The following is a 24,960-nucleotide window of genomic DNA, read 5'->3' as shown; positions in this document are numbered from 1 at the left end:
TCCCCTCAGTTTTTACTTAGTACCTTGAGAACTGCTGTTACAGTAATGATCCACAGGCTACCACTGGTCTGCAGTAGTAAGTTAAAGATCTGCAGACTAATGTAAATAATGCATCTACTCAATGAGCATTTTGTTTACTGAAGTGCAATATCACTTTCATCTACTGTTACACAACACATTTTGCAGAACTTGGGTTAGGTTTGTTAGAAGTTCAGTCTGACTGTGGAGCTTTGCTTTAAGGAGTTAGGAACCAATTAATTATCAAATGCCTTCTATTTATGTAAACAATGGGGCATATCTAGTTCCAGCACCTTTCAGTATATGGAAGGGTATGGACTGTCTGGTCTAGACTTAACTCATGATAATAATAAATAATTTAGGTTATAGTCTAGTTACAATCTTTTGTGAAGACTGGGGTGGGAAGAACCCTGCATTCTAGGGGGTTTTCTATTGTTTGTGTGTTTTCTTTGGCTAGCAAAGAATCGCTGCTTTCCTTTGTCTGTCTTGTAACACATTTCTGTAATTTCTTCCTTGTCATTCCTGCCCCATAGTAGCTGTAGCTGCCTGCCTGTTTGTTTTTTTTATATATCTTCCTAAACTATTTGATTGTACTAGTAGTGCCTTTTTTCCACTTTAAACATCTGAAATACCTCTTTAGTAATATTGAGAAAGATGCTACCTTGCCTTAGTTATCTTAACTGTGCTGTTCTGCCACTCACTAATCAGTTACTTTTGGAAAGGGTTACACTAGTTGCGTAACTCTTTATATTGGCTGTTGGGGACATACGACAGTTTTCTTCCCAGAGTTAACCTAGGAGCCACTCTTAATTCCTACAGCATCGCTGGCTGAGGGGTTCTGTTAGGTTGCACACTGTTGCCACTGGGATTGCTCATTCAGCCTTATTTAAACTGTCTCCAAAGGCCAAGCAGGCTTTCTTCATCCTGGTTCACATTTTACTGGATTGAAGACTAGACCTCAGCAACTAAAGGTTTTGTATGGCTGAATACATCTTATTACATATTCAACTTATTTTCTTGGAAGCCTCCTGTAATGCTGGGATGCTTTTTTCAAAGACTTGAGGTCAGTTCCTCATAGCCTCTTAACACTTTAAATCCACTGTCAGTATATGATTCTGACAAGAAATTGCATTTCTGTAAGCAAATGCTTAAAGTTTTTTGAGATACTCTTCAGGTTTCTATTTCCTCCAAATTACCAAAAATATTAGTGATCCTCGTCTTTGTCTCACTTAAATGCTTTTGTGTTATGTTACTTTTGTGTGTGTTCAGATCTCTTTTGAAGTGGTAAACTCTTTAGCCACAGTCCCTTGAGTCAGATCCATTCATAGTGTGTATCTTTAGCTTTGGAAGGAAGCTCTGAGCATGCATCTTCCCCTCTGTTTGTTTATCTAGCTAATAATAAGCTGCCAGGGTACTTGAACAGCTTTTATGGCTGGCATCCAGCCCTTCACCCAGAAAAGGATTTTACCTTAGCTTTCACTGGAGAGAATTCAGGTTTAGAATAAATGTCACACTATACCTGAACACTCCTACTTCAATCTAGATGGAAGCTGACTTCCCCTTTCCCCTGTGGCTAATTCATGACTGAAAATGTTAAAACAGATCTTAGGGGGTTCTGGACCACATTGCTTTACAAATGCTTAGTCTCCTTAAATGTGGCAATACAAAACCCATTTCTGTTCAGATGGTGAAACAGAGATGATTGATAGCTGCCAGTGTACTTACCTTTCACAATGTATTGCAACTAAATGCTCAGTTGCATGTAGATTCTTCATATATTGCAACCTGTGAACTTTTGACAACTATACTGCATACAGGTAAGTAAACAAGTGCAAGGCTTGAAACCAGACTAGTGACAATGGTACTAAAATAATACTAGGCTAACAGTGGGACTGACTTAAATCTGCCTCAAGCAGTGAAGTAATATTATGACAACAAAATACAGAATATTCAAAATACTGGACATACTATGACAGACTTGGCTCCATTTGAAAAAAGGAGAGAAATATGCAGCTTTTTCCAAAATGGAGTTCAGAACACTCATTTCTTACTGAGGCTCCTTGAGAAGGCTGAGGTGAACTAGAGCTCCAGTCTTTCAGGTTAGCTTTCCATGTGGCAGTCAATCATCTCAGTGACATACTACAGCCACCGCAAACAAGACTGTGAATGTAGTAGTGAATGGGAGTCCATTACTCCAGGTGAAAAGGGTTGAAAACAGCAATTTAGGTGAGAAGATAAGTTTCCTTACTTTGCGTAAGGCCTATTTTGCCCTAACCTGAAATGCAGTCTGCCTTGCAATACAACCTTCCTGACCTTCCTCAAACATCTTGGTCTAGAATGGGTATCTGTTGCCAGAGTGGGATTCTTCTCCTACTCTTAACACCTCAGTTGTTCATCTCAAGTTCCAAGCATGCTGCTGTTGTGTGCTGTGTGCCCAGCTTCCTGCTGGCTTCCCTGTGGCCCGAGAGTTATCATAGGTTAGTTGATTTGATCTTACTAAGACAGCGAGTAGCAGCCAGTTCTGCTCAACACAGTTTGATAGCCTAGTCATGCCAACCACAACATGTCTGACTCTTGCCTCATCAATTCCTTTCTTGTTCTCCCACTTCCGATAGGGATAAATACTTCATAGCAAGTCACAATAAAGAAGGGGGACGACGATGATGATGACTGGATATTAAATTAAAAAACAGAAAAGGAGGGGTTTTGTCATCATTGACTTTCTAACGCTGTGTGATAAGCTAAAAAGAATCCAATTAAGACAAATCATGTTTTGCTAGTACTTTTTCATAATTTCCTTTTCTTAATCTTACAAGGATATTTACTGTGGGGTTTTAACATATTGTTACATGACAGAATGGCCATGAACAGATAAATAGGGCTAGAAATTATAGATTAGACTGCACGGAGGGTAAAATAATGCTGTCCAGTAAGAGAAATCTTGAACTTAGTGATAAAAGAGTTTCTTGGGCTGTGTACATCTTTGTGAAATCAAGAAAGGGGTCTTATTTAAAGCATGAGGGGTGAAAACAGAGTAAGAGCAGCCAGATCTTTCCTTTTATGCTGTTAGTTAGTAAACTTGTGCGTGACAAGGTACAGATAATAAACAGGCAATATACCAATATCTTAAGAGAATTTGGGGATACTAAGAGTGTTCACAGCTGGAACGGAAATAACAAAGAGTTGCCACACCCATAGCTGTAATGGTGATATTTGAATAAAAGCTTCATCGAAATAGCATTTCCTAAAGATTGCTATGGTAAAGGTATACCCATTTAAAATGTGAAAACTTCACTAGTTACCAATTAATGTACCCAAAAAACTGTAAAGGAGGAAGGCCAGAAAGTCACTTTAATTTCCACAAAAGCTTATCAGATTTCTGTTTCTGTGAAGAATATTGCTGTGGACTAAAACATGGCCTCACCCCGCCCATAAAATGTATTTGAAATTCAATAAACTGAAAATAGAGTGGTAGCTGACGCTAGTGCTACTGAAATGTGACAGGTATGCAATTGAGTATGTGGATGTTAATGTTTATAAAATTCCTATGTAAGCAAAAAAAAAAAAAGTATCTTGTCAACTTTTTTCAGATTTTGTTACATCATTGATATTTCTAATGTAGCTTTTCTGTAAACATGATTTAAAGCAACACTTCATTGTGGTAACATTTACCTCATATCTGCTACTGCTTTCTGCCTTAGCATTTGAATGATCAGATTTGTGCATTACAGTAACTTAGATCTAGAGGAGTGTAAAAGAAAAAAAAGTAATTTTATTAAACTACGTGAGCTTTCTGGAAGTCTGCCTGTAGCTTTTTCTGTTGTTGCCTTCATTTTGCCAGTGTAATAGGGTTGCAGCTAAAGGACTGAAGAGTTTAAAAGGAATTTAATTGCTGTGTAATAAGCCTTATCCTTCAGTGTGGTACTTCATTGAAGCTAGACAGTGAGTGTTTTGTGACAGAAGGAAAAGCTGAGGGGGATGGGAGGAGCAGGAAGCTACAAAATGACCATGGCTGGCCTCTCTGCATTCCTGTAAGGCTTGCTTTTTTAAAATTGGAAGCTGCTTTTATAGATGCTCCTCCAAACAGGTTTGTTTTTTTCCATACTGTCCCATTTAGACTTTGGAATGCATGTACAAAAGGGCAGGCCCTCTAAGTGACTTTCCAATCTGTTTTTGTGATTCCAGCCAAGTTCCCTTTAATGTATGGAACAGGCGAAGTTGAGCTGACTCTTATAATATCACAGAACTCGGACGCAGCTGCTGCTGTAAGTGGCACTGTGTGATAATACAACAGCTCTGCTATTTACTGGGACTCAAGTGCCTGGACTGGCACACAGAGACATTATATGAAATCCGAAAGCATGAGGATAAAGGAGATTTCTTTGCGGCAAGATCCTGATCTAAGGAAGGAGTTGGCATTGCTAGCTCGAGGATGTGATTTTGTTTTGCCTTCTAGATTCAAGAAGAGACTGAAAGCTTTTCAGCAGGTCCAGGTTTGTCTTTCCGTTCTTATACAACTAAGTTATTGGTGTCAGTTGTACCTTCATAACCATGGCAACTGCAGGAAATACATGGAAGGCCTTCGTAAACTAGCAGGATTTGGACAGTCTGTTCCATGTATGATGATTTCTTCTGTGTTTTAGAAGACTGTGCAGGTAGTTTTCTGCAAACAAAAAATGAGGGAGGGTTTACAGAAATGTGTAGCCTAGCTAAACCACAGTGTTTGCACAGAGGCATATGCAGTGGAAGCTTGGTGTGCTTAATGCTATTAGACTTTTAAAGATTGTTTTCCTTAATCTGCATAATCATAATCTACATGCATTTCCCTGGGGGTTTAATTTACCTGTTACTGAAACTGGGCATATAATACACTGAAATAGGCTGTAACTTTACTAACTCAAACTTAAAAGGTGCTTTCGTACTTGCACGATGATCCTGAATTTTCTTTAGAGTATGTTTATTTTAGACTGTGTATTTGGATGCAATCAGTTGTTGCTACATGGTTTACACATGTGCCTCTGCTGTTTTGCAGCAGTGAGTTAAATCCACCATTTTAAAGTGAGCTCCTAATTGAGAATAGAAACATTTGAACTGTTTAATTAGAAGGAAAACTACTTGTAGAGTAAATGTTCAAAGAAAATACCTTAGGGTAGGGGAAAAAATGTGGAACTGTTTTACTGGAGTAACTGAAATTTGGTATTTCCTCAAACACACTTAACCTTAAGGCTTTTGGTGGTATGTGAAAGGATTCACTTTGTCCTTACCTCACCCTCACTTCCAATTCAGGTACTAAAGGTATATCAGTGGTGGTGTATGTGAGGGTTTTTTGACCCTTCTTTAATTAAGGAAAGTTTAGCAGTTGAATAAAAAAAGATTTCTGGCTTTTAAAATCATTCTAAATATAGCCTGCTACTTAATTTTGAATTCAGTGCACTAGTGTCCTTTTCATGTGACCTTCAAGAGAGGGCCGTTGAGCCCTATGACCCTAAAAATGTCTTAGCCTTCTGTCTTCTACGTTATTATTTCAGAATTGTTTCAGCTGAGTTATATAAGCAATGCTTATTCTTTTGTGCAAAGCAGAATGCAAGTGCTGACCCTTCTGTTTTATGCCATTCAGCATAAAATTGTGAATGAAAGGATTTTATGACTTGTATTGTTTGTGCTGAACTGGAGTCAGAGAAGGAAACATGTACTAGAGACAGCAGGAATAGAAAATACTATTTTAATTACATCGAACTAGCAGTATCAGTTAATATTTAGGTGCCTCAGAGCATGAGGCCAGTTTAGCCTAGTCATGGCATCCTGTTGTAAACAAACACACTATTGCCTTGTGTGGTGGCCCTTAACTGGATCTGTCTTTCATGAAATGATAGTTGGATCACTTGCACTTTTACAGTGTCTTTTTATGTTGAGCTAGAAAACATGTCAATGTAGTATGGCCCTGCATACCTACAAGCAACTAAATACTTCAGGAAACAGTTTGTCTAAGCTGTAGGGTTTTTTTCTGTTTTAGCATGCTGCTGGCCCTAAGCTTACAATGCAGACAATGAACACATATTTTTCAATTTTAACCAGACTTTCACTTCTTGGGCAAATAGCAACTGTAGAATAATGTATATTAAACCACTTAATCATATTACAGACAAAACTCTGTGGGCAAAACAGATTTAATAGGCATACAAAACTAAAATCTGATGGCTTTCTTTGCTCAATTTGATAGCACGTATTTTATCTGAGGTTCCTTTTTGAAATGGTATTTTGCTTCAGCCTCATGATTTTAAGGAGACCTTTTTGGAATTACCTTGAAAACCTGAAATACGAGTGCTAGTAACTGTTGATACAGAAGGAGATGGACATTCTTTGCTTGACACTTCATGTTTTTGTTAATTTCAGCTTGTCCTTGTAGGTTAGGTGCATTTCAAAGAATAACTATTCATCACGTACATAGTCATGGAAGAAATTTCATGTTGAAATTAAAAACTGCTTAGAGCTTTTGTAGAATAACTTGAAAAAAATTTCTCATTTCAGTTGCTAAGCATCATTGCCATTGTTACAACTTCCTATACCACTGTAATACTGGCCTTTCAGACAGAATAGTGCATGAATATGAAGTAAATTAGAATGCTAAACTCAAGCAGAAATGGAAGCCAGTTTTTCTGTACTTCTGCTACACTCTTAAAACTTTTTATATCCATGCAGATTCTCATAAAGAGGTTTAGTGCTATTAAACCTAGTCTCTTAAAATAAATGAGTAATGATGGTAGATGGTGAGAGAACATGTGGCTCAACATGTGCTCTGAGGTGGGTTGAAGTGACTGGATCTTCTGCTGGTTCTAGGAATTCTAGGGCAGTGGCATTTTGTATAGAGCCATGGAAGTAATCTTGTGTAGGTAATACCCTGTGTTTTAGAAGGGGTGGTCATTGGAGCGTAGCAAGTCAGGCTTTGTGAAAATCTTTACATAGACAACCAGTAGTGAGGTGGGTCACTCTGGAAAGTGGTGGCAGGCTATTTCTCAGTGGTTGCATTTGTTAATGAAAATGGATAAAACTGCACAGACTAGGGCTTTCTGGAAAGATCGGTTTCTGAAAAGAAAGGTAGAACAATATACAGCTGTTGAAATGTTCTCCATTACTTTGGGGAACTGAATATTTGAGTAGATAACTCCGCATAAAACTCAACAGAACTTCAGTTTGTCTACTCGTGATGTTGATTGTAAGACCAAGACCTTCCTTAGGTAACTTAACACTGACAGAATATAGCAAACTGGAAAGGCAGCACTTGAAGGGCCACCGTGTCCATCGAGCTCATCAATTTCTCTGAAACTCTGGAGGGAGAAGAAACTATCACCATGTCAAATGTACTGGCAACTTAAAGATGTGAACTGAAAGGCTTATTACCTGCTGATAGCTGAGCAGAGTGTTTTAGCCAACAGCTGGTGACATCCCTACCTGTCAGAGCTGGAATAGAAGCAGCATCATTACCCAGGCTATGGGAGGAAAATGTATCTGAAGTTGGAAACAAAATGCTAACAGAATAAAATACATCTGTATACACTGATATGCTTATACCCATGTAACTCTCTCAGCTAAACTAAGAAAATAGGTATTTTTTGTTACTCAGAGGCCACGTCACCTTATAAAACAAAGGAGTTCTAACTTTAAAACTAGACATTTTAAAAAATTGTATTAAAAAAAATTAAAGTTTTTTTCAAAATAAATTTGTGATGATTTAAAAGGGGGGTGGGGGGGAGCTGGCATGAATCTTATATTAATCCTTTGAATGTCAGTGCCAGAACTGAGTGCTGGCCTGTTTTCTGAAACTTTTAATGTATCATACCTTTATCTACTGTTACTACTCGGTGATTCCTGTTGTTGTATGTGTCACACCTCAGTGTGGAAATGGAGAACTACTTGTTCCATGACCACCTGTTAATGATACTAAATGCTGCTTACATGTGCTATTTCTGTCACCTGTATGCAAACTATTTCTTCAGCTTCTGTAGAGCCTCAGAAGATTGGCTTTCCTTCTGAGTAAGTTTAGACATTAGTGCCTCTTGATCACTTTTGCACTCCTCTGTTACAAAATGCTTTATAAATGCTTGTGGCATGTTCAAGACTGCAAAAAATACAGAGCCTGTGAGTTCTAATGTGTGCTGGGCTGGTGTGTGGTTGTGCTGTAGTGCACTGATTCTCCCGGTTATGAAGCTAACAGTCCCGTTTCTGAGGTAGAATGAATTTTAAAAAGTTTAAGTGAGGCAGTTGGGTTTACAGCTGTAGTCACAGAAGTAGATTGCGTAACAATGAGAGGCCTCTGGCAGGCCAGCTTTCCTATGAGCATCTATTTCGTATCATTTGGAGACCTTTTAACACCACAGAGGGAGAACCCGCTATCCATTTTTACATAGTAGTTATAAACCACACAAATTCCTTTTAAAGAACAAAACCCAAGTGTTTGAGGGGAGGGGCAGGAATACAAATCTCATTCTGACTGTAGCTAATAATTATACTTGATGCTAGTTTGCTGATATAATGCCAATTTTCTGGAGCAGATGTCAACATTTAAGATAGAATGACAACATGTAAGCTGCCTGCTGAGACTGGCTAGTTAAGAGGTTTTGCTTAAATGGTTCCTTGCTAAAGGATTGCCAGGTCTTAAGCTCTAACCTCTTAAAGGAAGCTGGAAGCAAACAGATAGGTTTTTATCATTTCTGCAATAGAGACTCCTGGTTTGAACTTAGAAATGTATTGGCTGCCCTGTCTTAGCAGCTTCTTTACCTGCTTCTGGCTGGTAATAGATTTATGCAAACGTATACTGTTTCTGTAGAAAAGCCAATATGGTGCAAGCTTATGTTATAGCTTACTTTAATTGCATGCGTGATTTAAGAGTCTAGATGTCAGTTCCCTCTGCAGCTAAGGTTTTTGACCCAATAATTCAGATGCCGAAAAGTTCTGATTTATATATTTTTCCCTTAGAATTAAAGTTTCACTAGCCTTTTCTCCATTTTAACATACTTCCCATACCTTTTTAATCACTAATGGTACTAACAGTAGATGTTCAGTGACTGTTGATGGTAGTACTTTGCATGCTAGAAAGTCTGAAACAGTTTGACACATTTTCATATAAAATATCCTTCAGCTTTTACAGGGTGAGAGGGATATGAGATTGTTCTTGCAGTTGTCAAAATCAGAATCTGTTGAGGCGTTGCCAGACAAGAAGTTGACAGAATACTTGCTCCAACTGTTGCTTCTGCAGCTCGGCAACAAAACTGAGCTTGTTGGTATTTTTCTTGTTTGAGAGGACGTTTCCAAAGCTCAATCACATTGAGTGATTGAAACTTGTTCTGCTGTAAACATCGAAGGATGAGAAGCTATTGCAGAGTTTAAGAATTAAGTGGATGTCTGTCTTAGCTCTGTTTGTTACTTTTGATGTTGAACTGATGGCCTGTCCTGACAAGGGCTGTTTTCTGTAGGCAAATGTTAGAGTTGCCTCAGGTGTAACTGTCTGTCAGGTTTTTTTCCCATTAAAATGATGTTTACGCAGTCATGACTCCTTTGCAGGTAGCGAGTCCCAGTGTGGCCCACTGGCTGTGTACAATCAAAATGATCGCGTACTAGGAGGATCTTGCCAGCTTGTCTCCTGAAATCAGCTGAGGTAACAGAATATACTGGTAAAGAATAGGAGTACTTATTCAACAACCAGAGCATTTTCTGAGCAAGCTGCAATTATGTGACAAACCGGATATATTAGTGACTGGGGTGCTTCATTTGATGTAATTCATGAAATGGCGGCTGTTCGACATCAAGTCACAGTCAATGAGTAATTTGAACCATTTCTGTCTTACCGCAAAAGGTGGTAGAAGTTGCCTTTCCAAGGGTAGATTTTTCTGAAGAATCTTGCTTTTTCTTCCATTTTATAATCAGTACCTTTTTGCTTTTGTAAATTAGCTGGGCATGTGGAGGAGACAAAAAGTATTTTCACTGGTCAGCTACACCAAACTGTTAGAGGACCCTTCTAAAGCCTTTGGTAAAAGTTTTGTCAGCAAATAAGGTTACTGATGGACATGCATGTAATATGCAAAGGTCTCTTGTGCTCATTGCGTTGCAGGGGAGGTAGCTACCTCTTCCTTTTCCCATTCCATCCCCACCCCAGGGCATTTCTGAATAAACCATTAAACTCTTTCTAATGGCGTAACTGAACTTTTTTGATGCTGAAACTCTATGTGGCTGTACAAAAACCCAAACATAGGCAGTCATGTCTGGAGGTGTTTCTGCAGCAATAATGCATTTGCAATAGCATCCTCCTGTTACTAGCAGGACTGCATGATTTATGTATGTTCGCTATACCAAGCTGCAAATCAGGAGAATCCTGGTATTTCCAAAATCAGAGTTGTAGAACTTGGGTAAGAGATCTGTTAGCACAGCATATGTATTACTGAAAGCAAGGAGATCGGGAAGTGTGTGCTATAATGGTTAGGTATCATGCAGAAAACTGATGCTAATTCATCTCAGATGGAGAGTTCAGTCTTCACTGAACTAGGGAAGATCAGGGGTTGACCATCTGAAAGTTTTCCAGTATTTGCTTGCTTATTGCATGCTACTTCTGTATGTGTGCATGTAATATGACTTGTCTTTGGTGACTAATTACACATACTTTTAGTTGAATGCTTTTTTAATTTTAATACGCACGATGGTGTATATGGAATGTATTTCATAGCTTTGGGTGGAAGCTTTTCCTGGATGTCACGACCTATAGTCTGCTTTATGAGAATTAACACACTATCCCAAAGAGGTTTGTGTAGATTGTCCAAAGTTTGCATGCTCTGCTGAAATACTGAGGCTTCGGTGGACTTTTTCTTGAGGCTCATTTTGGCTGTTTCAATATGGCTTAAGTTAAAGGAGAAAAGAATTACTAATAGTTTTGCCACTATCAAAAAATTTTGAAATATTTTTTTAAATTTTAGTAAAGACTTTCAAGAGTATCCCATGATGGCCTCTGCCATAGCAATTTCAAACTGGGTGACGTGCTTCTTTCCCTGGCTATCACTGAATGACTGTTACTGGGCTGTTTGGAGACTTAAAAGGAGAAATTATCTTCTGTTACAGCTAACAAAATCTCTTTTTACCTCAGAATCAGAGGTTACCATACAAACAGCGTTTCACTGACAAAATAGACCTGAATTCTAGTTTGCTAATAAGCTGAATTTTCCAATGTCAAGTTGTAAAATGAATGTAGATTCTTATCCCTGCCACTTGGTAGCCAGGGGCACTCTAGAAGGATTGATATTTTGCTGTTGAAGTTGATTTTGCTCTCAACGTGGACCACATTAGTGGTGAGTTACTGCACTAAAGGTACAGTAAAATTTGATACTGAGTGATTAAGAAAAAACAGAAACCACGCAAATCAACTAACTTCTGAGCTTTCTAGTTGTAGTTTGGCCACCAGTTGCCAAACCAGGAAAGGTTTTTGCATGACTCAGGTTGTCAGTGGACCAAAGAGGGAACAGATCAATTACGTTCATCATTTGTTTTATCTGAACTTAATGGTAACAGTGTCTGCACAATGAACTTCTGAACACAATGAGCTTGACAGATAGTTAAACCAAATATACAAAAGGTTATCCATTCTTAGAGCTGGTTTTTATGTGCTTATAGCAAATAAATTCAATATCTTTTTAGGCCATGAAACTCTGGTTTCTCAGTCATATTCCTCCTTCCTTCTGCAAGTTGTAGTGCAAGTTCAGGGTTTTCCTTAGACTTCATTTTTATTGTTGTCCAGGATCCTTCTTCACATTACTCCTAACTGCTCCAAGCCTCACTGGATCTCCTTTGATTTACTTATGGAATTGCTGCTTGGCTGGAGCATGTCAATCCGAAAAACTCAGGGCACTTTAATTACACCAAATGGGGCAGAGCAGTGTATGGCTCTGTCTGTAGGGTAAAGTTGGTTTAGCATTGGGGGTTATCATTTCCATTGAATCATGAGACCAAATGACCATAGGCCTTTGTACAGAAATAGGCTTGAGAGTAAACTGCCAAGAACGTGCATAGATGACCTGAGAATGGTAGCAGTCAGTTTGTGTAAAACTGAGTTGCGTGCACAACCTGGCGTGCAGGCAGGAGCCTCCCAACGTTTGTCTGGTTGGAATTTGAAGGTGAACATGGAATTACTAACTGAAACACAGACTACATTGTGGGGTTTGCTGAACCCTGCTGCCATCTGTTAATTCAAGTAACCATTATCTATAAAATCAGAAACAGTGTAGTCTGAAGTACTTTTTTTCTTATAATAGTATATGGCTAGAACTTTATGGAAAAGCATATTAATTTTTGCATTTCCTTCCCCTTATTTCAGCACAAATTTTAAGTGACTATAGATGAAACTGGATCAGGTAAACGATCTGAGTTAAGACTAACAGCAAAAGTGAGCTAGTCTAAAACTGCATCAGAGTTATAATTAATAATGCTTACCTTTTACATGCTCCTCTTTCCACAGTATGATAAAATTAGTTTCTATGGTACATCCAAAAACAGCTGCCAGACTGTGACTGAAGGATAGCAAACTGAAGTCTGGGATGGGAAGAAGCAACTGGGACTAAAACGTTTGTTGCCAGAGGAAGAACTTTCACATAGATACCCAACACCTGTTTCTGGCATAGGTTCATTGTCTGTAGGTGTCTCTCTGAGCTTAATCATTCACATATGTCTTGTCTTTCTGATGAAGTCAGGCAAAATGAATCACAATCTTAGCATGGTTTTAAGCCTAAGGTAAGCTTATTTCAAATAATACTGCCACAGTATTCTTCTAATCTTCCTTATGTTAGCATCAGAACCATGTTGCTTCTAAGTGGACCCAACTGTGTGAGGTTGGTTGAGGACAACTAAAGGGTTTTTAACTTTGCTCTTTATCTGTCTCGGTGACCTGAGGTAACTCACCATTCTGCTTTACTATCACTAGTACTGACACATGGGTCAGTAAACTCTGCGTGTGGGAGTGGGGGAAGGTGCAGGTCTACTGTGATGTAGCTTGTCTTTTGCTGTGCTGTGAAACTTCATTAATAAGCTTTCAGATTAACTTACTCTTTTCAAGCTATTTTTCAGGGCATTGGCTGGATTCTAGAGAAATATTTAGCTTGAAAAAAACAGATTTCGAAAGCTTTAAGTTGTTAGAGCATCATCTTTCACAGAGGAAATAGTACTGTTAAGCTTATCAAGTTGAATGGGAAGTGGTACAGTCAGTGAACTCTTGCAGTATTAAGTCTGTCTTTTTAGGTTGGCTAGAAAGATGCTAATGAAGAGCATACGGAGAACTTACTGATAACATTTTCTTACATTCACAATTACCATTTAACTTTGATAGACTGTAGTACACCTTGTATTCTGTAAGACCTTACTGAATATAATAAAGGAGGGACTTGTCAAAAAAAAAAAAGGTAGCATAAGCTTAGAATTCTCAAATTTCTATGCTAAACAGCATTTGGGTCTCTGTGTTGACTTCCATTTCCTACAGTGTATTGCGGAACTTCATGTAACATCTGCTTTTGTTGTTGGGTGATTATAAGCATTGTACGTGGGTAGTTGCAGGGATGTTAGGATTTAAAAGACTGAATAGCATACCTCTGCAGAAAATCCTCTTAGCTCATTATGCACTTCGTTTTATCCAGGTAAGATCAGCATAAACTGTGATACAGAAGAATAAAAGACCCAGTCTGTTGAAGAACTAGATTAACTTATGCATTGCACATTTGAAAATTATTGCAACGTTCCTTCCTTTTTTTTTTTTTAGTTCCTGAGTTAAAAATACTAAGGATTTGTACCAAATTTTATTTATTTGATAGGTAAAAATCTCTTTATAGTATTTGTAGTGCTTAATGTAATTTTTTGTTTGGGATTGTGGGCTACCATTTCTTACTAGAAACTTAATAAGCATAAATGTGAGGTAGAATTTTGGGGGGTCCTATTGCCTTGACCCTGTTGTATGTATTGCATTGAGTTTTTTCTAATATGGATAGCCTTATGGAAATTCATGTCAAATAATACAGCAAGAGCTGAACACTAAGTCTGTAAATGTTTTAAATGTGGGGTTTTTTTCAGAGAAACAGGTGTAAGAAGTGTTGGTGTCTGTTAGATGCTAAAAGGCCGCGGCATTTCTGAATGGAGTTATCTTTTTCTCTACTCATGTCAAAACAATGCAAATACCACATCAATTCAGTGAGCTTGTGTATTAATCAGTAAGCTGTCTAAGAAATACTACATTCATAAACATATTTACCTTGTCTCCTTTTCCAGCAAGTCCTTTTCAAGTGAGGTTTCACTTAATTGCATTTGAATCCCCATATTCAACCCCTTTGTGGGGTTCAGTACTTCTGGTTGCAGGTGTAGATCTAGGCTTTACTGACTGTACAGTGTTAAAATATCTGGGGAAAAAGCACCCTTTCCTTTTTACTTCAGAAATACATCCTGCCATTGAATGGCTCCATCATAGCATCAGCTCTTTCTTTCAGTTGAGAGAGAGGGGAAATGGCACCTCATTTTAAAATCCCCGCTGTCTTCAATTTTGCTTATAACAAAGTTAACTGCCAAGTGCAACTCGTGTTGGTAGATAAAAGACTGTCTATGAAGAAGGCTAGACTTCTCTCTTTGGAATGAGGTGTATCCATGTTCTCTGTTATTTACTAACATGTTACTATATAGTAATTATAATAATGGTATTATACCATTATTATAAACAGCTGCTGGAAAACAGTTAGCAAAGGATCTGGAGAGCTGCAAAATAAAAGGGGGAGTCTGTCCTTTGAACAGTGACCCCGGTGGGATATTAACTTCCACTTCTTCCTTTGTAAGGCAAGTCAGTTGGATAGCTGTGGACAGTCCTTTTTGTTCTGTGTGTCAGGAATGAAAACTGGTTATGTGTTAAAGGTTTTCTTGCGTTCTGTTACAGACAAATCTTACACGGGTTTGTTTACATTATTACAAATAAGGAATTTTCAAGGAATCGACACTTCTCATCTTTTACATTAAAAAAAACCCTGCAGTGGCAACTTTACAATATGATTACAGATTCTGGACTTGACGTGTACTTACTGCAAAGGCTAATGCACCATTTGGTCCTGACACTGCAGCACACATCTGCTTGTATGAGTTATTTGCAAGCTTGTACAGCGGTTATTGTTAACTCCAAGTATGTTATTGTTTGTGCCGTTTCTTCATTTGCCAAACCAGTCTCTTTTGTCAGTTTAGCTTACTGGTACCAGTATTAAGAATTTTAACTTAAAGCCGTAAGAAAACTTTCTAAATGTTAAATTGACCACTGAAATTGAATAAATATGTAAAAAGAATAAAGGACCGTTGCTGCAGATCTTCCAGTCAAAGATTTGGTGTTAGCAGACTTCTAGCAGTTCTTGTTCATGAAGAAATTCCCTGGTTAAAGTTACAATTAGTTTTAGAACAGCTTAATCTCACACAATTAGTGCGTTTTGATTGCCCTGAAATAACAGAACTGACTCTTTCCATCAGCTATACAATATGTGCATCTACAGAAGTAACTAGCTGAAATTACAGAAAGTAGTAAAGCTTTTAGAGACATTTAGTATCACATAGAGCAGAGCAGCCTCAGTTGTACAAGGAGCCTTTCGAGTTTTGGATGGGACTCAGGCTGAGAGAAGAGGAATTCCTGGCCCTTCTTGGGAAGGCAAGGAGAGAGAGAAAGGAGATGCAATACTAACTTTGTAGTACATTACTTGGAGCTAATAGTTTTGGATGACCTATTTCTTTCCTTGTTACAGGCTGTTAGCCCTATGTTGATTGACATTAACGGTGCAATTCAGTTGTCCAATTACAAGTTGCTGTGGCATTTAAGAAGCTCACATAGTGTGCCCAGAACATCTGCATGGCAGATATAGAGCCAGAGCTGTGCTCTGAACTGGCCGCTGGATACCACGTGGAACATTCAAGGTCATTTTGGTTTGTGCCCTAGATGGTATTCCGTCTCAATGCCTATATGTAGGCACCAAACAAATCGATCAGAAATGATTGTGATGTGATCATCCACTTTCTAATGCATTTTTACAGTTTCTTCTTTATAGTTTTTTTGTTTCACTGACTGAGAAACTAGCATGTAAAAATAGGCAATATCTTTCAATATGGGGAGAGTTATTTTGTCTTGCAGTAAGAAGTTTGTATTCTATACTTGGATTTAGGGTTTAATAAATACATAATATTTAATCTAGAAGACAGTATATTTTTATACTAAGCATGCTGAATTCAAAGTCATGCTCAAACATAACATTTTCATCTTAGAAAAATCAGTTTTCTTCCCCTGTATGTCTTATCTTCAGCTCTGAATATTTTGCTTAACTTCCTCATAATCATGGTCTGGAACATGTTTACATGGAACATGAAAAATAAATAAATTAAAAACCATTTTTGTGTAATGCTTTTAATTAACATCCAAGGAAGTTACTTGTACTAGGATAGGTCTTACTACAAATCCTAAACTGAGAACTACACGTGCATTTAAGAACAGCTTTTGACTTGGACTAATGAAAATCATTTATTGTGTACTCTGAGGTATCTGAAGTAAATTAGTAGTTTCTGAAAAAAATATGAAGTTTCCAATGAACACATAGTTCTGTTGATAGCCTTTCTTCTTCTCTTGGGATCTACTTTTCCTTTTAAAAGAAACTTGTTAATCTGAGGCTCTAAATTTTCCTAGCTGTGGATTTTAAATATGCTTTGTCTGTACTAGGTTTTCTTGAAATAGTGATTTACCTTGTGTTACCCTAAACATTCGGAGGACGTTAGTAGTCTGTAACTGACACCCTTTTCTCAGATGAGGCACACCTCATCAGGCATCTCTGAAGAACTGCAACTCCTGCCGCTTTGGTAGCAATTTGGGCTCATGTTGGGAGTGCCTATCCAGGCAGATCTTGTGAATAGGGAAAAGGGGAAAAAATAAAAATAACCTTGCTGTTTGGAATGAACATAACAGTTTGATTTTGTTAAATAAAAGATGGTTAGATTGCCAGAGCTCAAAAGCACACTAGCTCTCTGGCTGTAGGGTACCAGTCCAAGGAATAGGTCTTTAGTCCACGGAGGGTAACTACTAGGGCTCAAAGTGCTGGTATGTAGACCTGGGTTGCTAGAATGAAACAAGATGTTAATCCAGTTATACACGTTATTTGTAGCGCTGGTGGCAATGTTACTTACAGAATAAAATGCAGCTATCTTTATACTTCCTAAAAGTTTGGAAGGGATTTTTGATGCCCTGTGGCACTCTTGTTCTAAGCTGATGCCCCGTTAGCTGGACCACTGCACTAATGGCAAGGCATCAAAAGCTGTAATTTACAGGATTCTTAGAAAATTACAGACACTGACTGTAGGTGTCACAGATTTAAGGTAAGGTTTTCCTCTGTGAAATAAAACTTGTAACTTAGCTGAGGTAATTCTGCAGCTGGGAACAGGAATTCTGGCTGAAATGCAGAGGAGGGGAAGGAAAGGTTAATTCAGGCTTTTTTTAGCGTGTGTAGCATGAAGGCTTCTGGGTTGGAACCCTGCAAATTAAAATCTGTTGTCCATAAGCACCTAGTTCTTTCACTGATTTAAGGAAGGACTTTGATTGTGGTAGGAAAGCTGGGTATCTGTACAAGCACTTTGTCAAAGGCGGTAAGGAGTAAAATGAGGGTTGGAGGTTTTGGGAGGGGTTTGGATTCTCCCCCCTAGTTCTGGTTGGAAATGCGAGATGGGATTCAGGATCTTGAACATTTAACAATAGGATGAGCCACCAAGTAGCATTAGCCATTATTTTTACATTTGAATAGTGGCTTTGGGATGAAAGACTTCATGTTTATTTGCTAATTTTGAGTTGCCATGTAACTCTGTTATTGTGCTTGTAACCTTTGTTTCTCTGCCTTATTGGACTTCCTTTTGGAAACTAAGTACAAGGTAAAGTCTTTTTTAATGAAGTTAAATAAATTTAAATAAATTATTTCTCTTGTTACTGGTTGTTGGGGGGGTAGTAGCACAGTATATCACAAATTCTTCAGAAACACAATTTCTAAGCTCTCATGCCATAATTATGTATATTTTACAGAAGAAAAAAAATCATTCTGCAGGAGTCATTTACTACCTTTATAAAATCAAGCATTTTTAGGATAAAAAAAATCTTCACTGTAACTAAATTAAACAGGTTGGTCATTTGTAACAAAGTTTTCATGGTAATTTCAAAAGTTTGAAGCTGTAAAACTAGAAATATTTTAAAAGCAAATTGTTTCATGACCTGTCTGTTAAGCTAGAAATTGGGTTTTTTTCTTCTGAAACTCATAATATAACCTGAGTTATTTCTGATGTCTCCAAGAAGCTGCCTAGTGTATTAATTCTGAAACTTGATATGTTGAAGACTGAAGTTATTTTTCTTAAAATTTTAACATCCTAGAAATCTTTCCTAAATGACAGGTTTTGGAAATACTCATTAATATTTCCAATGTGCTCTCATTCTTAAATAGCTTATTCAACCTATGATCAGAAATCTTTGTGAAGGTGTGTTGTAACATATAATACCAAGACATTCAAGTCATCTGAGGATAACTAATATATGTGATTTCATTGTACCTGACTGTCAAATGTGTATTTCTTTATTTAGGTTCAGACAAAGAAGGAAGAAACTTTGCCACCATCACTTAGTCAAAACATTCCAACTTTCTATTTTCCTCGAGGATGTCCTAAGGAAAAAGTGAATATAGATGCTGTGATTGCCAAAATTGAGAGAACTTTCTCTGAGTTTCCAAATGAGAGGGCAACGTTAGAAGACATGGGGAAGGTTGCAAAGGTGAGAACTTACTGGCTGTCCGCTTTTAGTACTGTACACCTATGGAAAGGAAACGAGTTCTGTGTGCTTTGTGTTCTTGGATTATGCATTTTCGTCTCCTACAAGGTAGTACCAGTAAGACATCATATTCAGCATTGTTGGTAGCAGAGTTATGTGTGGAAATCTTTGCATTAACTGTCTCAAATGGCCCTACATTTTGCTTACAAAAAGAAACAACATTAAAACAAAACTTGAACTATTTTTTTAGTTGCGTAAACCACCAGATACTGAGGGGCACATTGTATGTTGTTCTGTCTTATGTTTTGACCAACAGACTTAAGGCAAAAGCACTGTTAATACACGTTTTATTTTCAGGAGTCCACACTGGTTTCTCTGGTTTCTCTGACTGGTGATGAATGCATCAGTGTCATGAATCTCCATTGTAAAGACATTGAAAGACAGAATGGTTTGGTAACTTGACATTATAGGCCTCGAGTTATTACTGAAGAGCTAATTTAGAGTTATGGCACAGTGACAAAATACTGAGCTTAGAAAGCAGCCAATATTTTTCAACTTGTGTGTAATGGACAATAAGCTAGTTAAATTAAACTTAAATCTCCATTTTGTTATATTGAATGAATGCTTGAAATATCATGGTCTTGGTTACGAGTCTCAGGTTCTCATCCCCCTTCCTTTCACTTTGCATTTGAAGTCCAGAGTCTAGAAAATAGAAACAAAGACTTCTCACAAGAGCAAGACTGGAGGTTCAGAAACTCCTTGGTTGCCTCACGAGAAGTGTGTACCTGCTAAGCTGGGTGGTGAGATTCCTGCCTTCCACAGCTCCTTTCCACACAGAAGTGGGAGGATGTGGAAGAGACCCTTCCCTCTCAGCAGGAAAGGTGGAAGGGTCCAGTCACATACAGTTCAGTGATGAAAGGCTCCCTCCTGAAGGCTCTCAGTCTGAGAAGTATTTGTCAAACTCACTTTTTATTATTTTTTGAAGTACTGAACAAACTATTGCATGAGAAGTAACTGGCCTTTTGCTCCAGAGACCTTATACATCTTGCAGTATTCAGTCTTACTTGAGATCCACATGAGTCTCAGAGATGCTGGCATGTCTGACTACTCCAAATCATAGTCAGTTTTAGGCAAGAGATAGGTACTTAGCTGTTACGACTGAGGAAGATTGGAGCAGACACAAGCAGCGCTGTAGGTATATGTGGGAGCAGTGAAGTTGTGAAGGTGTAACTGCTGGGTATCCTGAAGCAAGATAGCTGCTGCTCAGGGCAGGCTGGCCTACTACTTAAAATTGGATAGGTGACGTGCCATGCATGGATGCAAGGATGCAGATGAGTTGAGCCATCCTCTGAGCCAGACAAATGTAAATTTGCTCCAGTTCAGAAGCTGTGTAACTGTGCTGTCTTGAGCTTAGCTTAGAGACACCCAGCCCTTTAGCAGAGCTTATTAGCCTGGACGCTGTTCAGCTAATTGGAGAGTGGACAGAGCAATGAGACTGCATTCATCTATTAGGAATGCTGCGAGTTGCCCTATGTTTTGCTTTCCACTTCCGGATTTCAGCCTAAAGCAGTCGCTTAAAATTAATTATTTTGGAAGGTGCAGTTGGTTTCAGAAACAGTTTACAAAAAAATTGGTGCCTTAATGTTTCTTTCTTAACACTTATAAAATTAATTTTTGAAAGATAAATAAGAGAGTAACCCTCAGATAAGCAATCAATAAATTGACTTGATGTATACTTTAATTCTAGGCTTGTGAATGCCCACTTTACTGGAAAGGTCCTTTGTTTTATTGTGCTGGAGGTGAGCGAACAGGATACGTGTCAGTTCATAAATTTGTTGCAATGTGGCGGAAGTAAGTAGATTACTTTTTTAGAAGTACTGCATTTTTTTAATTGAAATGTGATATTTTAACCTCTGAATGAGATCCAGTCTGTAAAGGGGAATAAAACACTTTCCCATAATCAACCATTGATGGCAAACTTGTACCTGGGAAAATGTAACTAAATCATCACTTTTAACATAAACAAACAAACAAATCTTTTTTTTACAGGGTTTATAGATTTTAAAATGTTTGGTAAATGACTGGCTGTTAATGGGAAAAGTAAAAACCATGGCCCTAACTTGCAGATGCCAGTTCTGGACAAAATGCTTTTTATTCTTTTAGTTTTCCTTCCCGTTCTAACTTTAAAATGTCCTTCTGTGTAATCAATTACATGGTGTACCCACATCCTTTAACATAAATGTGTGAGACATACAGTTCTGATAAGTTCGCTTGGAGTGTGCTTTGACATTTGTAATTAGCTTTTGAATTAAATGTTGTGGTTGCAGTTTCATAAACCTTGCTCTAGCATGCCTGTACAAGGTAGCACAAGCAGTTTTCTGGGTAGAGTATTAAATGGAAATATTTACATTTCAGAATACTTCAGACCTGCTATGATGATGCTGCAAAGTTTGTTCATCTTCTAATGAACCCTGGATGCAACTACTTGGTGCAAGACGACTTCATTCCTTTTTTACAGGTAAATGGCAACTGAAACTAGTTCTGGAAACACAACAAAATGATGAGCTGGCAAAACCCTGAATTTTTTGAGCTAAACGTACCTTTTCATGGTCTTCATTAGAGTTTATTGATAACATTTAGTGTAATTTGCTTTGTATAGTCAACTGAGATGCTAGTGAGTGACTTCTTTTACAGTTAATAATTTTGTATAAGGTGAGGTCTTTAAGAGCTACAGTAAGGTGCATGGATTTAAAATTGCTTGCAGGAATAGCACTTTATCAGGTAATCCTTACTGTTTAGAAAGGCAGTTGAAGTTAAGGAGGGCATTTGGAGAGCAAAGGAAAAGTAGCATATGAATTCAAGACCTAATACATCTTCTCTCAAACTGCAGCAGACACCACCTTTACTAATGAATGAATAAAACCCAAATTGACTTTTACTGAATCAGTCAGCCACAGAATTACAAGCTACAGGACTCAGCAACATTCAAAAATCTTTAGCCCATCTAAAAACAGGAAAGCTTTTGTTTATCTGGTTCTTTAAAAGATAATTTTATTTTTTAAAAGTTAGCAGTGTTATTAGCATGAAGCATGTTGTAAATGAAGTTAACATTAATGATTGTGGTAGTGAATTTGCACTGTTTTGGTTAAGGAAGCAGATGTGCTGTTCTGTGCTAATATTTTTATATAGTCACTAATGAATGCTGTTTGGGATGTTGTTACTGCTTTTGTTTTGGTAGGATGTGGTGAATAGTCATCCCGGCCTATCGTTTTTAAAAGAAGCATCTGAATTTCATTCTCGGTACATTACCACAGTAAGTGATTTTTATTTGGAAAAGCTATTTTTTGTTAGCTAAGTAGGAAAATCAGAATTGTTAAGGTTAGTCAATATATGTAAGTATCTTTGCCCCTTGAGAAAAGTTGAGTATGCTGTCAGTCTTCATTTCTATGTAACTAGAAATCTTGTGAAGAATGACTCAGTTTCCTAAGCATCATAGTTTTTCTTACCATTTATAAGAAATTGTTGAACTTCATACTAGTATGAAGAGAAACACTGCATTGTAATAGTGTAGAATAAGTTAATGAACATTAAATGAAGAGCAGACTGTTATCTTAAGCACTTGATTGTGGCTATAGACTGCACTTGTTAGAATCCTGACCTTACTCTGGGATTAATTAAATGGAATTTTGAATGGAAGTTCTATATTAATGTGATTATGTTCAGTATTAAGTAAAATAATGATAATATTGAAGCTGCTTGCCACATTCCTCTCTGGGGATTTTTCTTTCTAAGCAGGTTTTATACATAAAAAGTTCCATTTCTCTCTTCCTACAGTTATGCGACTGAAGTATTCTTTCTGTACCCAAGGGAAAAAATCAGTGACATTAAATTTTCTGAACTATAGGCTAGACAGCCGATTCCACTGAAGTCTCAGAAGATGAGAATTCTTCAAAATGACATTCAGTTCACTTCTTTGTGCATGTGAAAAATAGCTTAATGAATATTCTCCAACAAAAACATGCAGAGCTGATCAGCTTATAGTTTGACCCAGACCAAAACTATGGAAGCTTTTTTGAAAGCGTTTGGTTTTGGTTCCTCATATCCTTCTTATAGAGACTCGCCAGCCTATCAAGTATGCCCTGCTGCATTAGGGTTTGCTTCTTGTTATAATGATTATGTGAGCTCCCAGAACTTTCTTGTCAGATGTTACTGAAAGCAGTGTTCTGCCCATGAGTAGTTTTCTTTCTTAATGGATTCTGGGTGGTAGCCAAGACTGCTCTGCTCTAAAATTGTGAAAGCTTGCTGCTTGTCCTGAAGGACCGTAGGAGGTAAAAGGTCCTGCCATTTCCAGTTACTTTTCTTTGGAGGAACAGCTCATTCAAGTAGGCCTGAGTCTAACAATCTTGAATAAATCAGCGCTGGCAGTACTTTACGAACAAAATTTAGTGTAGTCTTCAATAGAAATCAGTGTTTAATCAAAAATCTTAGAATTAAACTAGCAATGCTATGAATATAGCAACAATATTTAGAATGCTGTTCTGCAGAACAAGAAATGGCAAGAGAACTCTTCCCTTTCTTGTTATATTTTAGGATGGAATAACAGTTGCTCAATACAGTCTTCTAAAATTCTGTCCTGCAAGTTATTATTAATAATTATAGATTATTTTCTCTAAGGTGAAATAAGGCATTTCATGCCTGTATTCACTTTGCTTTACCTTGCCTACGTGAAGTTTTATCTAAAGGACTTTGTAAGCACTGCGGCTGAAATTTAACGTCTGTTCGTGCTAACTTCCAGTTACAGATTAAATGATCCATTCTTCTGCTGCGTGTATTTGTATACATATATGCATATATATATGTGTATGCGTATATGCATTGCATACATCTCTTCAGCGGAGCAAGTGTCTTGTAAGTGTTGTTCAACCATGGAAGCAAAGAGTTCTGTCTGCTAAGGTATAGTGTAGGCTGGTTGGTCAGTCTAGTCGTGAAGTTGGGGACACCCATCCAAGATAAAGGTGTAACATGGTAAAAATGTTTGCCCTGACAAATCAGATACTATATTTAATCTGCAAGTACATTATGTATTCATCTGAACTGCGAATTCTTGAAATTGTAATCCCTGCGTTGCACCATTTCCTCTCCCTTCTGAAAAACCACTGTTCAACACAGTAAAGGCAGTTCTCTGACAGTTTGCTTATACTCTGCTTTGATTCACTTTAGAAAACTTTAAGTCTGTTCCCAGTTGTCTTTAGCAAATATCCAATTTTGTTTTTATTTTTAGACCAGTTAAATGTGTAACAGATGAGATAATGACATGCAGATGGATTAAGTTGCAAAGCTAAGGCAAACCTTTTTAGAAAAAATTGCTTTGTAGTATAAGCCAAAAATGGGCCTTCCTTAAACTCACAATTAGAATTAAGTTAATTAAATTTCAGAAGCAGGCTAGTCTATTCTCCTTTCTGGATTTATTGAACCAGCTGTTCTTGTTAAAAGTAAGAGCTGTAGAGCTTGCTGCATGCTACAGTTTAAGCTTTATTTTTAAATGTTATGAATATATTACTCTTCTATTTGTAATTTAGAAATTATTGGTTTGTTTAAACTGTTGATTTACTGCAACTAAAGTCTGAAGTGATAAAAAATTAAAGTCTTCAGTTGGGAAGAGGTTTTATTTGGGGGAAGAGGGTTCCTAAAGAGATGGGGGTTTTTAGCTAGTAACTACTGTGTTGCAAATTAAACGCTACACATGCAGTATTTAGTCTTGCTAATTAGCAGGTATAATCAATCTCCAATTAAGCACTTAGAGTTCATAACATGTTAAGGGTTTTTGTCTGGTTTTGTTAGTGGTTAATGACTGACTTGAAATGTGTATCTGGTTGACTTAAACTAATTGAGGTGAATACTGAATTCAGTTAAGAAACAGAAAAAAACATATTTTAACATCTTACGTTTGTAAACTAAAACTAAGAAAATTACGCAGAATGCATGAGTTTAGCAAAATAACGTATGTATAAAATTGATTTAAACAAAGTGTTGGATAATTAACTGAATTGATTTGTTTCTGGTTTCGATAACCTGTCATGGCACAAGAACTACTCATCATTCTTGCATAGATATTTTTGTTC

General features: G+C 37.5%; 1 protein-coding gene across 2 annotated transcripts in view; it reads left to right on the top strand.

The window, feature by feature from the left end:
- PPP2R3B (protein phosphatase 2 regulatory subunit B''beta) overlaps window positions 1-24,960 on the top strand; it is a 55,414-nt gene that overhangs the window by 13,153 nt on the left and 17,301 nt on the right. Inside the window, exons 1-5 of one of the 2 annotated variants that reach the window (XM_040584869.1) lie at window positions 4,020-4,511; window positions 18,656-18,841; window positions 20,586-20,689; window positions 21,254-21,356; window positions 22,077-22,151. In XM_040584869.1, coding sequence (XP_040440803.1) covers window positions 4,365-4,511; window positions 18,656-18,841; window positions 20,586-20,689; window positions 21,254-21,356; window positions 22,077-22,151 — 615 coding nt within the window. In that variant the 5' untranslated portion in view covers window positions 4,020-4,364. Of the gene's footprint in view, window positions 1-4,019; window positions 4,512-18,655; window positions 18,842-20,585; window positions 20,690-21,253; window positions 21,357-22,076; window positions 22,152-24,960 lie in introns of those variants that run through there. The other variant, XM_040584868.1, reaches the window with a different exon arrangement.

This window comes from Falco naumanni, chromosome 2 (genome assembly GCF_017639655.2).
Source record: "Falco naumanni isolate bFalNau1 chromosome 2, bFalNau1.pat, whole genome shotgun sequence".
NCBI classification, from domain to species: Eukaryota; Metazoa; Chordata; class Aves; order Falconiformes; family Falconidae; genus Falco; species Falco naumanni.
This window is presented reverse-complemented; position numbering and strand designations above follow the sequence as displayed.